We start from the raw sequence: 14,732 nt of genomic DNA, 5'->3' as shown, positions 1-14,732 counted from the left end.
GAATGAAAATATCGACAAAATCTTTAGCTTAAGTAAGCGAGCCCTGTGGAAATGGGATAACGCTGGGAAAATGACGTGTGGTCTTTCTATCTTTGGACTCCGATCCGACGTTTAGTAGTTCTATATGACATTCACCCTGTATTTCCTGGTTTTGACTAAGATATTAAATCTTGCACGTTAAGTGTAGGTACATCAAAACTGTACATTACTTTAGATTCACCTTCCTCATAACAATTTGTTTAACAGATATTACCATCGCTATTTACTACCGTAGATTGAACATGAACGCTCAAAAAGTGTTACAAAAAGGTAATGTACAACACCAAGAAGAGCATCAAATTGGCATTGCTCAGAGCGGCGGCGATGATGACCGAATCAACTTGTATAACCCGACCGCGTTATGGAGCACCACGTGCTAATAGACGTTATATGACGGCGACGTACTTACCAAATTTTTGACAATTTTGTTGAATTTAGCTGCGTATCAATGTCTAGCTAAGTTAGCGTTAAGTTTTCAACGTATTTTTGTATGACGCGCGTTATCTACGGTAGTTCATATATCAATGGATATTACCTCTAAGACCAAACACAAGAAGCATCATGCTTGTGATTGCCTATATTTAGCGCAGTGTGATGTAAATAAATGAAAATAAACTTACCATGTCTTGGCGTACTGTTGCAAACGAAAATACAGTCTAATTGTTGCTTAACATGTTCTACAATTTAGTTCGTAATTGTAGTATCCATAGTGGTATTGTTGTTAGCTTTGATTGCTTTTATAACCTTGTTATATTCAATATTTACATTGATATAACTTTTTTATGATAGATTTGTATTTACAGCATCTACATCAAATACATTTTATCAACCAATTTTTTATTTTCTGAAGTGATTTTTGTCGTTCGTAAGATGTTTAAGGGTATTTTTTCTTTGAAAACATTATTTTTTGTTGTATTTTATTCAAAACTAAAATAATAAGGTTCGTGTAAGAGCGGCCGGTGCAAAACGAAGCAAATATGAACATTATGAAATCACAGGACAAGCGTAAAGGAGACTGGGTACACTCAGTAGACGTGTAGCTGGAACTATTTCTCACACATGCGCTCCAAACCAAAATGCAACACACTTCACTAATACAAGCTGACACACAGAAAACAACACTTTATATAGCAAAATAAATTAAACATGCACTCTCGCGTTTGGTCTTTAGGAAATAAATTACATATTTGCATAACATTTTAGTACACAGTAAAGCATAGAGTAGATATTACCCAATAAATTTAGCAATATACTTAAAAATACAAGTTTAAAACTACTTAATTATTACCATTCAACATTTCACTCCGATCCTTAGATAAACAACACACAATATCATATTTAAATGTATAATTATGTCGCAGTATGATGGTATATCTGAGAATAATCAAAGTATTTATTCATATTATCTTCTGCCCAGCTATTTTATACCCAGCCATGTTGTAGCTGAAAATTAGCGTTTCGTTTGTGAAAGCAAAACATTTTACGCTGTTGCAGCACACATACATTCGTCGACTCTGCTAATTGACAGTCTGTGTCTAATCTTTTAACTTTTTTGTATGCGTCTGTAGACTAAGTAAATGTTTTATATACTTATATCTGTTGTTATAGATGACAGTATCGTAAGGAATGTTTAAGTCATTGTTATAGTTTTCATTCCTCTTAATACCAAACATCTTATATCTATCGGAGGCTAGCTATGGAAGGATCGAGTAAGAGACTTTACGATTTAGAGATTAATTATTTGAGTAAAAAATTATCACAAAAATCACTTTGTGATCCCTAGTTTGGTTACGACATTACAGGCTGATCACCTGATTCTCCGAAAGTAGGACGATCCGGGCTTCGGAAGGCACGTTAAGCCGTTGGTCCCGGTTACTACTTACTGATGTACGTATGTAGTCGTTACATGAGTCATGTCAGGGGCCTTTGGCGGCTCAATAATAACTCTGACACCAGGGTTGATGGGGTTGGTATTCCACCTCACAGCCCACACAATAAGAAGAAGTATTAGTACAGCTAAGTACAGTTCTACTTTCAGTTTATATCATCCTACTGCAACATATACATGATCTATAATAACAATCATAATCATTCATAAGATAAGATAATCAAACGTGTAATCAAATCATGCTGTTTTCGCCTAAAGACCAACTAGAGACAATACAATTATCTTTGCTCCAACGCTGTGTGAGATAAACCTGCCACTTTAACTAACAGTGATTTCATATCATTCACATTTGCTTCAAAATTGAAACAAATATTGACATCAACACTATATTTATTGAAATTTCCATCTAAATTTAAAATTCCATGTATTTTTTAAGTAAATTCTAAATTTATTGGGTATGGCATTATAGTTAGAAGTGTATTGACTTATATACTAAGTGACAAAATAAGTTCTCTTAATCTAATCACATTTTAAAATGACAAGGTGAACCTGTTTGAATGACTTAGATATGTTAACATTAATTATAAGTCTAAAAGCTTTGGCTAAATATAGCTTTATAAATATCAACGCAGTGAAAAGTGTTACTTTATTATTATCAAGTTCTTCAATGGTATACGTTTTTGGACTAATGATACTATCATATTAAAAACTGGTACAATTATTAATGAACCACTACAGTGTATATATTGTAATTATTTAATACATAAAGACGCAATAAGAAATACAATACAATATAAAAGGTTAATAAAAAAATTTGGCAATCACATTTGTACTATAAGTTTTTTCGATAATGGAATACTCAACTATGGTGAACACAAATCTTTGGCATTGAACTTAAAAAAGTAATCTAAAATTCTAAAGTACATTCCAAATGTTACAGAAGAGCAAATACTCGTTACTCAAGTAAATACAATAAGAATCAAATTCGATTTTAAACAGTCTTAATAAATAGACGAATAAACTAAAATAATTTCACTTACATGGTAACTATGTGTTCAAAATATTCGATATATCGTCATAAGCTTGAGTCTGAGTTCGACTATGTCGATTTCCTATAAGTGTGAAGCCAATTGCTACGTGGATACAATGCTATCAAAGGCTAAAAACCTTAACGCTAAAGTGGTATACTCGTAACCCTACCAAATTAAAGAGAACCTTTTCTTCTTAGACACATTATTGACGGTGATCTTTTTCAGATTCTTATCCTTAACACCTTTTCGCGGTTTGAATAGATTTACCTGCAGGCCGACTTTGATTTTCTTGGTGAGAGCACCTTGAGGGAATACCGCCTGCACTTGGGGCACTACCGAACTGGATACCATTCCACCTGCAAAGGAGATAAACTTGTTTATTTTAAATATTGGTACTGTGATGTGTGTTACTGGCCGTTAGTTTATGGTCGGTTCATTTGAATTTATGTATTTTGAATTGGGTAGTTTCCTAGGTCAAAGATTAATTATAAAATTCTGATTACTAAATAAAGATCTGACGGTACAATTTTTTTTTCTATGTAACTTAAGTTATGAATTTCAATAAAGAAATTTGTCACCTTTTCCTATGACGTCACAGGTTGCTTTTTCGTACAAATTTCATAGTAATCACGTTTTTAACGTACTATCGTATGCTTTGAGCAGAAGTCGGTAACAGATCAAAACCATTTCTATTTCCAGAGAAACAGAAAAGCTGTTTTTCAGTCGCTCCTATATTGTGCTGTATCCGGGCTGTGCAATTAGTCTGACACCTCCAAGTAAGTCTCAATTTTATTTACACAATGGAGAATAGACTACTTGACAACCTAGTTGAATGAGATACTTTATACGAATTGTCAAAACGAAAGTTTGTATAAAAATACCTACGGAAATACTGTTCAGTGGTAAATAATCAATAAAAATATCAAACGTCGTACATATTGTTATTTAATTCATTATAAAATTCGGAAATAAGTATAAACATAAAATTAGATTGATTTTTGATCATCGTAGACTGGCTTCTATTTCTAGATTAGCATGTTATAATTTATCTTCGACTCAGTCAAATACCCTATTAGTTTCAAAACGTACTTTCAAAGCCGGAAGATCGAAATACATATTTTTTTTTTTGTATTTAAATTTCAAACCCCATTGCTCAACTATTGTCTCTGGAAATTTCGGTCTTAGGAGATTTAAACTGTTTCACCTTACCTTCAGGTCCAATAGCATGGACCTCTTGTCGTATGCGCGATATGACGGCGAAGTACTGCGGGAAGTCATGTGTCAAGATCCTCGTGACCCTGGGAGCATCCCAGCCTTTCTCGTCCTCGTTGGTTTCTGATACAAAAAAACAAAGAGAAGATGAGAATCAGTAAATATGCAGTAGGTAAACCAGATAGGCCATGGATCTGATCGGATGATAATTTGGGTTAGTTATTAACGCGTTAACTAGGTTTCAAGCAACCAAGATCGCCAGGTTTTTATAGAAATTGATTTGTGTCCGCTTGGGTCAAATGCTGGGAAAAGTTTTCACGAACCTTAACGGCCTCCGTGGTCTAGTGGTTTGAGAGTCAAGCTCACGATCAGGAGGTCCTGGGTTCAAATCCAAAAAATCACTGTGTGATCCCTAGTTTGGTTAGGACATTACAGGCTGGTCACCTGATTGTCCAATTGTAAGATGATCCGTGCTTCTGAAGGTCCGAAGAAGAAACCGTTGGTCTCGGTTACTACTTACTGTTGTAAGTCAGTAGTCGTTACATAAACCAAATCAGGGGCCTTTGGCGGCTCCCAACTCGCTAGTAACCTTGATACCAGGGTTGATGAGGTTGGTAATCCACATCATAACCCACACGATAGAAGAGAAGACACACCTTCAATCTCGAGCGTCTCATGCAGTATATCTTGGACGACATCGTCTGTAGCGTCAGCGTTGTGCTCTCGCCAGCTGGTCCCGTTGTCTGAGCGCAGGATCACTATCTCTCGCTCTTTCCCGCGTAGGGATGCGTAGTGGGGCACTTCTAGGATTACTGGCCTGAAACACAACATGGTTTGTCTAAAATGATTGAACAATTTTGAAATTGAGAACGAGGATTGTTGAAATGCATCCACAATATACCAAAAAATGTATATTATTCTTTTTACATAACATATGTTCTCAATTATATCACAATGAGTTAGTCAGAGGCACATCCATGGCAAGATGAACCAAGCACCCACACCTCATCGAGCTTTCTGTTAGACCAACGTGATAGCTGATGAGCTGTATTGCCGTCTATATTGGTTATGTTATGTTACGTTGGTATTATGCAAAGACAGCATTAATCTTCTTCTTCTTTGTTAGTACTTACCCCAAGAACTTGGCAGCTACTGGTCCCATCTCCAACACTCTGGCTGCAAGGGCCTCGCCTTCCATCAGCGGAGGCATGTGATTGATACGAGACGGCTTCAAGTATCTGAAAACGTGTATCATAAAATAAATAACAGTGCACACCGAAGAGCTTACAAAATGATTCTCTATTCAGTAGGGTTAGATACAGAAGAAAAAAAACTTTCGGGGAAGATTCAGACCATGATTCCGAGTTGATATCAAGTGGAATTACCTGTTTTCCAAATTGATGAAAATTATTTTTTCAGTTCCATACTTTTGCGACGGAAAATTCCACTTAATATCAACACATGGTCTAAATCATTCCTCAAAGTTTTCGGTACTGTCACTAACATCCTGTGTATGTATGTAAAAAAGTAACAAACCTGCAAGTAATCCTAGTAGGCTGTTGAGCAGACAGTGGTGGTACGATGACCCTCACTCCACCACCGCGGCAGCCCCGCATGGCTCCACCACGCGCGTCCACGAGGAACGATACCAGGAAACTGTAGAAAACATTGGTTAGACAGCGGTCGAAATAAAGCTAGACGCTAATATGGGTCTAACGAGGCCACATTGAACCAATATTGGATTTTGATATTTGCACATATAAAACTAAGGGTGGAATTAATAAACTAATCTCAGCTTTGAGACTGTTCTCAAGATTATGCCAATGTGGCAGTTCTTAAAGAAAAACAGGGACTTTAGCATGATCTTGAGGGCAGTCTCAGCTGAGATTAGTTTATTAATACCACCGTAAGTGCTCAATGTCAACAAACGTATCTTTTTCTCATCATTTAAGAGCTGCGCTCTTGTCGGTAGAGTAATCGCCATTCCTCTCTTCTCTCCGTAAAATCCTTCACCTCCTGATACGACACAATCTGCACCTTCTATTTTATTTGTTTCATAAATGTTCTTCTCTACTCTCTTTCCTCAGTTTTTCCTTCTGTGATGTTCTTTATAAATGAATAGTGACGTATCAGGTGGCCAATCATATTTCCTCTCCGATTCTCTATAGTCTTCATTATGGTTATTTTTTCTTCAACTCTTTCCAGCACATTTGTCACCATTTCAGTTCAGCTTATACTCTTCATCCTTTGCTAACACTACATCTCAAACGCTTCCAACACAGCCCACGTTTCACTTCCATAGAGTGCTATGCTTCAAATGTAGGATTTAATAAACAGTTTCCTGTTTTTTAATGAAATATTATTATTCACATAATACAACAAACGTCAAATAGCAATATTGCTTTTTTAGATCAATTGCTACAATGTGGCCTTTTTAACCCTCCTAGTTGACAATGAAAACATTTTAATCGCTGCTCCACTAAATTGCTATTTGTTTGAAGACATAGAGTACAGTAGAGTCGAAGTTTCAATTAATAAATTGGTTTAAGACCTTATTTCATACTATACTGGTTAGTAATGCATCAGGTGTAGGAAAAAAATATATGGTGAAATCGTGCGCCCGCGCACTTGATGTGTCATTACACTGTAAAAATAAATACTTACTTTTTCCATTGTAGCTTTTTTCTATGAATCCATATCCAGAGAGCGTGCGTAACAAGCAGTGAGATTAGAAAATTACTGTCACTATTCTGAAATAAACACAACAACGGTCAAAATATTGGGAAATTACACATTTCTACGCATTAAGGATCAGAATTTGATGAACCTCTTTCAAAGTCAAAGTAAAAAATATTTTATTGAATTGAATGAAAAAAAATATGTAAAATAATGAACGAAAAGGGGAGGATGTTAAAATTAAGAGCCATGCCTCAAAACTTGTTGATAAACAGTCTAATAACGTATTTGTCAAAGTCCCTGATAGAAATTCAATATCTGCCGAATAAGTTCAAGAAGGCTATCAGCTTGTTACCAAATGATGAAACATTTTCATGTCATGTATAGATACTGACTTGGGCACTGTAGGGTCGACATTGTAGCAGTATCCCTCCGGCGCAGGCGCGGTGCTGTATCGGCTGATACTCTTCACCACCACCTCTTGTTGTGGCTGGTAGGGCATACCATTCACTGAAGCTGTTGAAGAAACACAAAGTTTTATTGAAGGTAATTCGAAAAGGTGTATCATCAGATATCTACGTAAGAGCTGCTGCTAAGTTGCTGGATTGTAAGCGATTAAAAAACAGAACACGATCAGTCTCCTTTGGGGATATCGTAAAAGCAGGTAGAGGAATGCTTTCTATCATGATCATAATCATTATGATAGGCACGGACGGTGCGCTGATAACGTATCGCCATACATTTTAGCTCACACGACACCAAACACCGACGCGCGACGCGATTGTCAATGAAGCGGTCGACAAACTTGCATTGACTTGTATGTAACCTGCTGATGTCAAACATACGAATAACGCATCGCTGCGCGTTGCACCGCTATAAGATCCGTGTCTTGTAGGAATCACCTTAGGGCTTCGTATCAAAAAGGTGGGTACAAATCTGTTGATTACACGTGGCTTTACTCCAGTAAACAATAATCCGAGACATTTGATGTGTAATTTGAAAAGTAATTTATAGAATTAAAAAAAAATCTTAAAATCGCAGAAGTTTGGTTTGTAATAATAATATAAAAATAATCAAACCCTAAAACTTACTTTGAGACAATTCCATAATATTCTTATGGCTCATCGCAGACTCAGTCCTCTCATCCTTGGTCACATCAATTGGCAACGAGTCATCACCGAGAGATTTCATGTCATCAGCTGTCAGATACCGGTACGGCTGGTCGTTCAGGATAGTGTCTTCACCTAAAATATCAAAACCTATATTAAAATAATTAACATCTTCTTCCCATACATATTTTCTTCTTATAGGGGACTTGATATTTTTCTGAGCATCAATTCGTAATGTACCTTTTACCTATATGTTGTATTGCATACCAAATAATGGGTATTGTGATGGTCTTCTTCTTCTATCGTCTAAGATCATGTTACTTTCGGATCACCAGGTGATATTGTGGTAAAAGGATTGTCGCTATCATAATGATATCTTTTCATCTACGAATACCGACCTATGAATCGCATGCATGAAAGGCAATAAAATAATACACAGGAAGGATAGATATCAGAAACAACACATTCGGCTGTATTGATTACAGATATGTAGCTATGTACATACTAATGGAAAGTTTCTGGTACTGCTTCTATGTGCCTTGAATTATTATCTAGAACCCTGCGCTTCTGCACTCGCTATAAACATTACCAAATCTCCCCCCTACATACGAAACAATACTAAATTATGGAATATTCCTTACCTCCTTCCTCCTCAGAATCAGACATGAACGTCTCAAGCATAGTCTCTGGAGCCACGACCTTATATTTCTCCTGACTGACGGGAGCGATGGATGGCTCGGAGACATCTTTCAGAGTTTCCATCACCGTCACATACCCCAGCTTAGACGCGATGTCCAGGGGAGTTTGTCCATTCTGGGTTTCATCAAGATAATTTATGAAAATGTAGATACGTTCAAATTCAAAAACATCTTTACTCAGTAGGTTAACATAGTTACACTTTGAATCATTTTATTGCATAAAGAACGTCTCATCCGTCTAAAACTACTGTAGCTTCCCACAACCTACATAGCCATTATTTGTCCCCCTGGCATGGGGATCCCACCACGGTGATACACCAATCGTAATGGGACTCAAATTCTTTAAAAGTAAGGATAAGAAATCAGTATTATCAATTCATGTGGAATTTGAGGTCGATGTCTGACAAGACGAAATCGAGACATTGTTAGAAGATAATTTCTGAAAAAAGTCCGCTCCGGGATTACACCCAGGACCGGATCGTGATCCGAATGCAGCAAACAAAACGGTACATATAGAAAAACTGATGTTTCTGCATCTTTTTTTAACCTAAGTTTTATCTCTTTTAAATGAAAAAACTACCCAGCATAGTTTTCTTCGAACAACTATCAGTGGCCAATTAACTATTTGTTGATATTCAAATATTTACCGTGGTAGTAGCGTTGGCATCAGCCTTGTTCTCTAGCAAAATGTTGACGATATTGATGTGTCCCTGTTGAGCGGCATGATGCAGTGCTGTATATCTGTCAAATCCAACACATATTTCGTATAAATCTTAACTGCATCAGCATTAGGTATTTCACCGTCCTTAAGTTATTCTAAGGGTCGTCATTACGCAAAATCAAATTAGCCAGTTTTTGAGCCTCGTTCTATTTTATTTTCAGTTTGATACAAAACTTCAAAATCGAAAGTCCAATATCTATCGTAATTTGTGATTGGCAACATTTTAACAAATAGTCAAGAGTTGTCGCTGTGATGATAATTGCGATAAAGTGTGAGTTGAGTTAGACAATATCACCCTGTAATAATAAATATCCGCTTGAAACTTATGTATGTTCTAAATGGGAATTTCCAAAAACACAAAGGATTCTAAGATTTTTTTCTTCCAGTCCTCACAAACTTACCCTTCTTTGGAACTTTGCCACAAATAATAACGTAGGGTACAACATTTTTTTATAATGCTTACCCGTGAGTAGTCTGAGCCTTGACAGAAGCTCCGCTGTCAAGTAAGAAGCGAACCATATTAGCTTGTCCGTAGTGACTGGCAATGTGAAGCGGAGTGTAACCACCTTTGGTGCAAATGTCCACCTGCAAGATACAACATTATGTTAGGATTTTTGTCTTTATCGCGATTGCAAGTCCTTAAGAATTTTGTTATGCTATCGACGCGTCGAAGACTAAGTAGAATATCACTAATATGTGGTGGAGTAACTTTAGAAAAGCTATGTCGATCATTAATAATCAAAAAATAATATTTTTTTATTCTTGAGTAGTTGAGGGATTATAAAATGTTTTAGCATGTATTAGTAATGAAAATCAATTTCATTCTTTTACAAAACTTTTTTATTTTCTTCCCAAACCACTGTATCATCGAAATCCTCTGTAATAAACCCGGGAGACTATGATTACGTTCTCATTAACTTAAGTATATAAAGTTTGCGTTTGTCCAAAATTTCATCTGTTGCTTAGCCAATGGTCTAAGATGGAACGAGCTTGCAAATGTCACTTACCTCAGCTCCATTTTTGACCAGTAGTTGGGCAACTGGTACTCTGTCTTCTTGAGCAGCGAGGTGTAATGCTGCCAGTCCATTCTTAGCTTGCTGGTCCACCTCAGCTCCATGCTCAACCAAAAGGGAGCACATTTCTGTGTGACCCTGTTTTAGACATACGTAGAAATAAATGTATCTTTATAAGTGAAAATGAACATGTTGAAGCGGAACAGTTTTAAGATTATGAGTTTATATGTACTTATTATATTTTTTGATGTTATTGTATAGCTGTGGCGCCCTCTCATAATAAATATTTTGTTTCTTTCTTTGATTTTAGTATTATAATCGCAACGGCTGTAGCCGTTACACCATCTAAGTGTATATATTATCTTCTTGTTTTATGGAAATAGAGATTCTACGAAGGAACATAGCAAATATTATTAAATTAATTTAAGTACATTTAATTTAAAAACAACAAGACTAGGCATCAGATGCCCTTTGTTAAAATTCTTTTGCTGTTATGGAGGACATATTACAGAGTCTACTCATAATAGAAAGGAATAAATAAGTACAGCAAGTTCGTGATAATAAAGCTAATTACAAACCTGCTGTGCAGCTAGATGCAATGGAGTAAAGCCAGCCTTAGATTCAGCGTTGGTAAGAGCCCCATACTCCAGTAGAGTAGCAGCTGTCTCCATCTGATTCTTGCGAGCCGCTATGTGGAGTGGAGTGTGGCCATTCTTAGCCACAGCCTATGAAATAAATTCATTCATCATCAATCATTTATTGTTAATATGCACTTATATTGGTCTTTCTATAAGCTATCTTCTGTAACTCAACAACTAGCGTCATTTATACGATGATATACAGGGTGGCCCAGAAGTTCAGGTTCAAAATGAAAAATTAGAAAGAGGGGCTCATTAGCTACCAGAAACACCCCCATATATGTTCAGCAATTATTTACGGTTTAGGAGATATGACCCATTTTGTACCTTTTTCTAGATTTTCTACCTTACTTCAGAAATAATCATTTTGTCGCTATGCCTTTCTTAATAATTATTTTATTTTACTTCACAACTATGCCTAAGGCTGTGTACCGCTCAATCAAAGATAAATCAAAGTGAAATCAAAGATAAAAAAAAAGTTATCGGAAGTCAAAGTGAGAATTCGACCAAAATTGTTACAGTTGTTAATACTTCGCCGAAGAATAATAAACACATGAGATTGTCATGGACCCTGAAAGTATTTCTAAAAACTGCTCCATTTAATAGGCTTTTAGAAACATCCAAAAAAGTACCCTTAATAAGGGCATAAAACTAAGTAATTAACCCTCAAAGTTTGCAAGACAGACAGATTTGAAGGAAAATTTGACATTCTCATACAATGTAGCTGCTTCTTTCTAACGTTGTTAAAGGTGCTCAAAGACAAATTTTATTTTAGTATCCAATAGTATGATGAATCACCAACAGTGTTTGGGGATAACTTTTTCCTTGAAATCTATGTACCTTTTCTTGCTTTTTACCGACTTCAAAAAAGGAGGAGGTACTCAATTCGACCGTATATATTTTTTTTTTATGTTTGTTCGGGCATAACTTCGTCGTATATGAACCGATTTTGATAATTCTTTTTTTGTTCGAAAGGAGATATACCCAAGGTGGTCCCATGTCAAGGAAGTCAGGGTCTGATGATGGCAGACCAGAGAAATCGAGGGGAATTTTCAAAAATCGTAGGGGCGACTAGTGCGTTTGTAATGTCAAATTAGTCGGATCAGTGTCTAGGCTCCGGGAAAACTTCCAGACCTTCGGAAACTGGTCAGCATCAGGGCGACACCCTATGGCCTGGCAAAACTATACAACCTGGAGCAATTTTTCTTTCCCGAAACGTATTTAAATCTTGATCAAATCCAATCGCCGGTGCAAAAAACAAAATGGCGGAAAAACAAGATGGCCGCCATACAAAATTTTGTTGTTTTTAGGAAAAGCCCCTTTGGTTAAAAACAATGTATGGGGCGCTTGCTCAAAACGTCATGTAGAGTACTACAGAAATACTTTCTGGTCACCAAAAACTACTCCGCATCAGAGAGACACCCTACGGCCTGGCAAAACTATCGCACGTGAACCAATTTTTCTTTCAGAACACCTATTTAGATCTTGGTCAAATTCCATCGCGGATGAAAAAAAAATAACAAAATGGCGGAAAAACAAGATGGCCGCCATACAAAATTTTGTTTTTCCAGAAATTGTCTCGGGGGTAAAAATGATGTATAGGGGTGTAATCGGAACATCATCTTTGAAAACTGCTCCATATCAAGGAGACATCCTACGGCCTGGCAAACCTATTGCACCTGGAACTTTTTTGTTTCCACGACACCTATTTAAATCTTGGTCAAATTCATTCGCCGGTAAAAAAAAAACAAAATGGCGGAAAAACAAGATGACCGCCATACGAAGAGATAGGTGGGGCAGTTTCGAACAAACAGGATACCAGGAACCACGCGAAATCTAGTGTATATATATATGTGTGTGCGTGAGTGTGTATGACAGCAGCTTCCACTGACAACCACATGTGTGTATGTGTGTGTGTGTAAACATGTTCATCAATTGTGATCGCTACTAACCATATATTATTATTATAAATCAATATAAATCTGATAATCTGTCTGATATCGTTAATATCTGCATCCTTGCACGGTCTAACCATTACTTAAAATCGTAAAATAAAATAAAATTTTCAACAAAAAAAAACCGACTTCAAACGCAAAACTAAAAAGCAATAAATAAATTTACTTCGCACAAAGTAATAAGTACGTATTTACAATTAGTTAATTAATTTTATAATTCTGAAGTCGGTGCCAAGTAAATGCTACAACAACCCTACTACAATATCAAATTACTATGTACACACAATATTGTTTAATATAGCAATTACAAAACAAGGTCAAACAAAAAATCACAAAACAATCAGTATTTGAAAAATATATGAATCGGTACTTCGTTGTAGCATTTACTTGGCACCGGCTTCGGAAATATAAAATTAATTAACTAATTGTAAATACGTACTTATTACTTTGTGCGAAGTAAACTTATTTATTGCTTTTTAGTTTTGCGTTTGAAGTCGGTTTTTTTTGTTGAAAATTTTTGATTTAAATAATTGTCTCTACAGTTTTTTAAGTTTAAAATTATTTGTTTTTTGCTGCTTTTGAAGACGTTTCTACCGATAATGTGTTCTTTCTTATCCTTATCTCCTCCTATTTTCATTTCAGGACTTATTTAAGATCCTACAGGTTGACTTACCTTAGCATCAGCTCCTTTCTCAAGGAGAGTACTAGCCACAGCCTGTTGGTCATACTGAGCTGCAATGTGCAGAGGAGTCATGCCGTTCTTGCCAGCTTGGTCTGGTGACGCACCGTGAGCTAGCAGTAAGTTTGCCACCTGGGTAAACGAAATAGAAGTTCAGCAGAGATCCGGTAACAAAAAAGTAATGGCCACTTACAACAAGTCTCTACACGAAAAACTGAATAGAAGTCTTTCCTAAGTGGAGTTTTAATGAATATATGAACTGTATGGAGATCCTGGGAGGTGTAATACTTAAAAGGCTAAAAAGTTCACTACCATAACTACACACGATCCATCGTCATCTCATCTCAAGCTTTCACGCCGTCGTCAAATGATATAAACAGCGTTCTTGTGACGGCTTTTAAAATCGCTGTAAAGCACACGATTATTGTGTATTTAAAATATCTATTGTTGTTGATTTTAAGATAGATTTATTAAAGCATGATCCTTAAATTATAAATTATTTAATATTCGCACGCTATACGGTTGAGTGATGGACTTTTTTTGTTGAATAATCTTTTGTACCACTTTCGAGCGAATATTTTTTATTTCATTTCATATACAACTACATACACAGACTAGTGAGAGAGAACGCTAATCGATATCTTCTGTGTTTTTACCTTTAGATTTCCATATTTAGCAGCCAGATGTAATGCTGTGAATCCTTTCTTAGTAGTCGCTGTCAGGGGAGCATTATGCTCTATCAAAGCCGCTGCAACCTGCAAAATTAAATACGTTTACTATTTCTACTTGGTCATAAATCAAAGCTAACAGTGACCACGAACCACAGACGTATGTCATTTATCATCATTATGCAGCCTAATTTGTTAGACTAATGGAATGTTTTGATCATTTATTATATTCTGACAACCTATTGTTTACCTATGTCGATGAAATTACATACACACACATTACACGCCTCTTTCTCGCCTTAGAACAACGAACAACAACGTAAAAGAATTTTTGATAAAGATTAAAATAAATACCGAGGAGGACGTGGAAGCGATCCTGGGACGTAGCGATGGCTCCCCCTGCTC

General features: G+C 36.3%; 1 protein-coding gene across 4 annotated transcripts in view; it reads right to left on the bottom strand.

Annotated features, from left to right (window-relative positions):
* The window catches only part of LOC126377794 (ankyrin-2-like), an 82,014-nt gene that overhangs the window by 29,053 nt on the left and 38,229 nt on the right, over nucleotides 1-14,732 (bottom strand). For 3 of the 4 annotated variants that reach the window (XM_050025628.1, XM_050025629.1, XM_050025630.1), the window contains exons 12-26: nucleotides 14,316-14,414; nucleotides 13,654-13,791; nucleotides 10,966-11,112; nucleotides 10,382-10,525; nucleotides 9,838-9,959; nucleotides 9,301-9,394; nucleotides 8,597-8,768; nucleotides 7,938-8,090; nucleotides 7,242-7,362; nucleotides 6,835-6,855; nucleotides 5,707-5,826; nucleotides 5,304-5,408; nucleotides 4,827-4,987; nucleotides 4,168-4,293; nucleotides 3,226-3,314 (exon numbers count right to left, since the gene is read on the bottom strand). In XM_050025628.1, coding sequence (XP_049881585.1) covers nucleotides 3,226-3,314; nucleotides 4,168-4,293; nucleotides 4,827-4,987; nucleotides 5,304-5,408; nucleotides 5,707-5,826; nucleotides 6,835-6,855; nucleotides 7,242-7,362; nucleotides 7,938-8,090; nucleotides 8,597-8,768; nucleotides 9,301-9,394; nucleotides 9,838-9,959; nucleotides 10,382-10,525; nucleotides 10,966-11,112; nucleotides 13,654-13,791; nucleotides 14,316-14,414 — 1,812 coding nt within the window. Of the gene's footprint in view, nucleotides 1-3,225; nucleotides 3,315-4,167; nucleotides 4,294-4,826; nucleotides 4,988-5,303; nucleotides 5,409-5,706; nucleotides 5,827-6,834; nucleotides 6,921-7,241; nucleotides 7,363-7,937; nucleotides 8,091-8,596; nucleotides 8,769-9,300; nucleotides 9,395-9,837; nucleotides 9,960-10,381; nucleotides 10,526-10,965; nucleotides 11,113-13,653; nucleotides 13,792-14,315; nucleotides 14,415-14,732 lie in introns of those variants that run through there. The other variant, XR_007567994.1, reaches the window with a different exon arrangement.

The sequence above is a fragment of the Pectinophora gossypiella genome, chromosome 24 (assembly GCF_024362695.1).
Source record: "Pectinophora gossypiella chromosome 24, ilPecGoss1.1, whole genome shotgun sequence".
Taxonomy (NCBI): Eukaryota; Metazoa; Arthropoda; class Insecta; order Lepidoptera; family Gelechiidae; genus Pectinophora; species Pectinophora gossypiella.
This window is presented reverse-complemented; position numbering and strand designations above follow the sequence as displayed.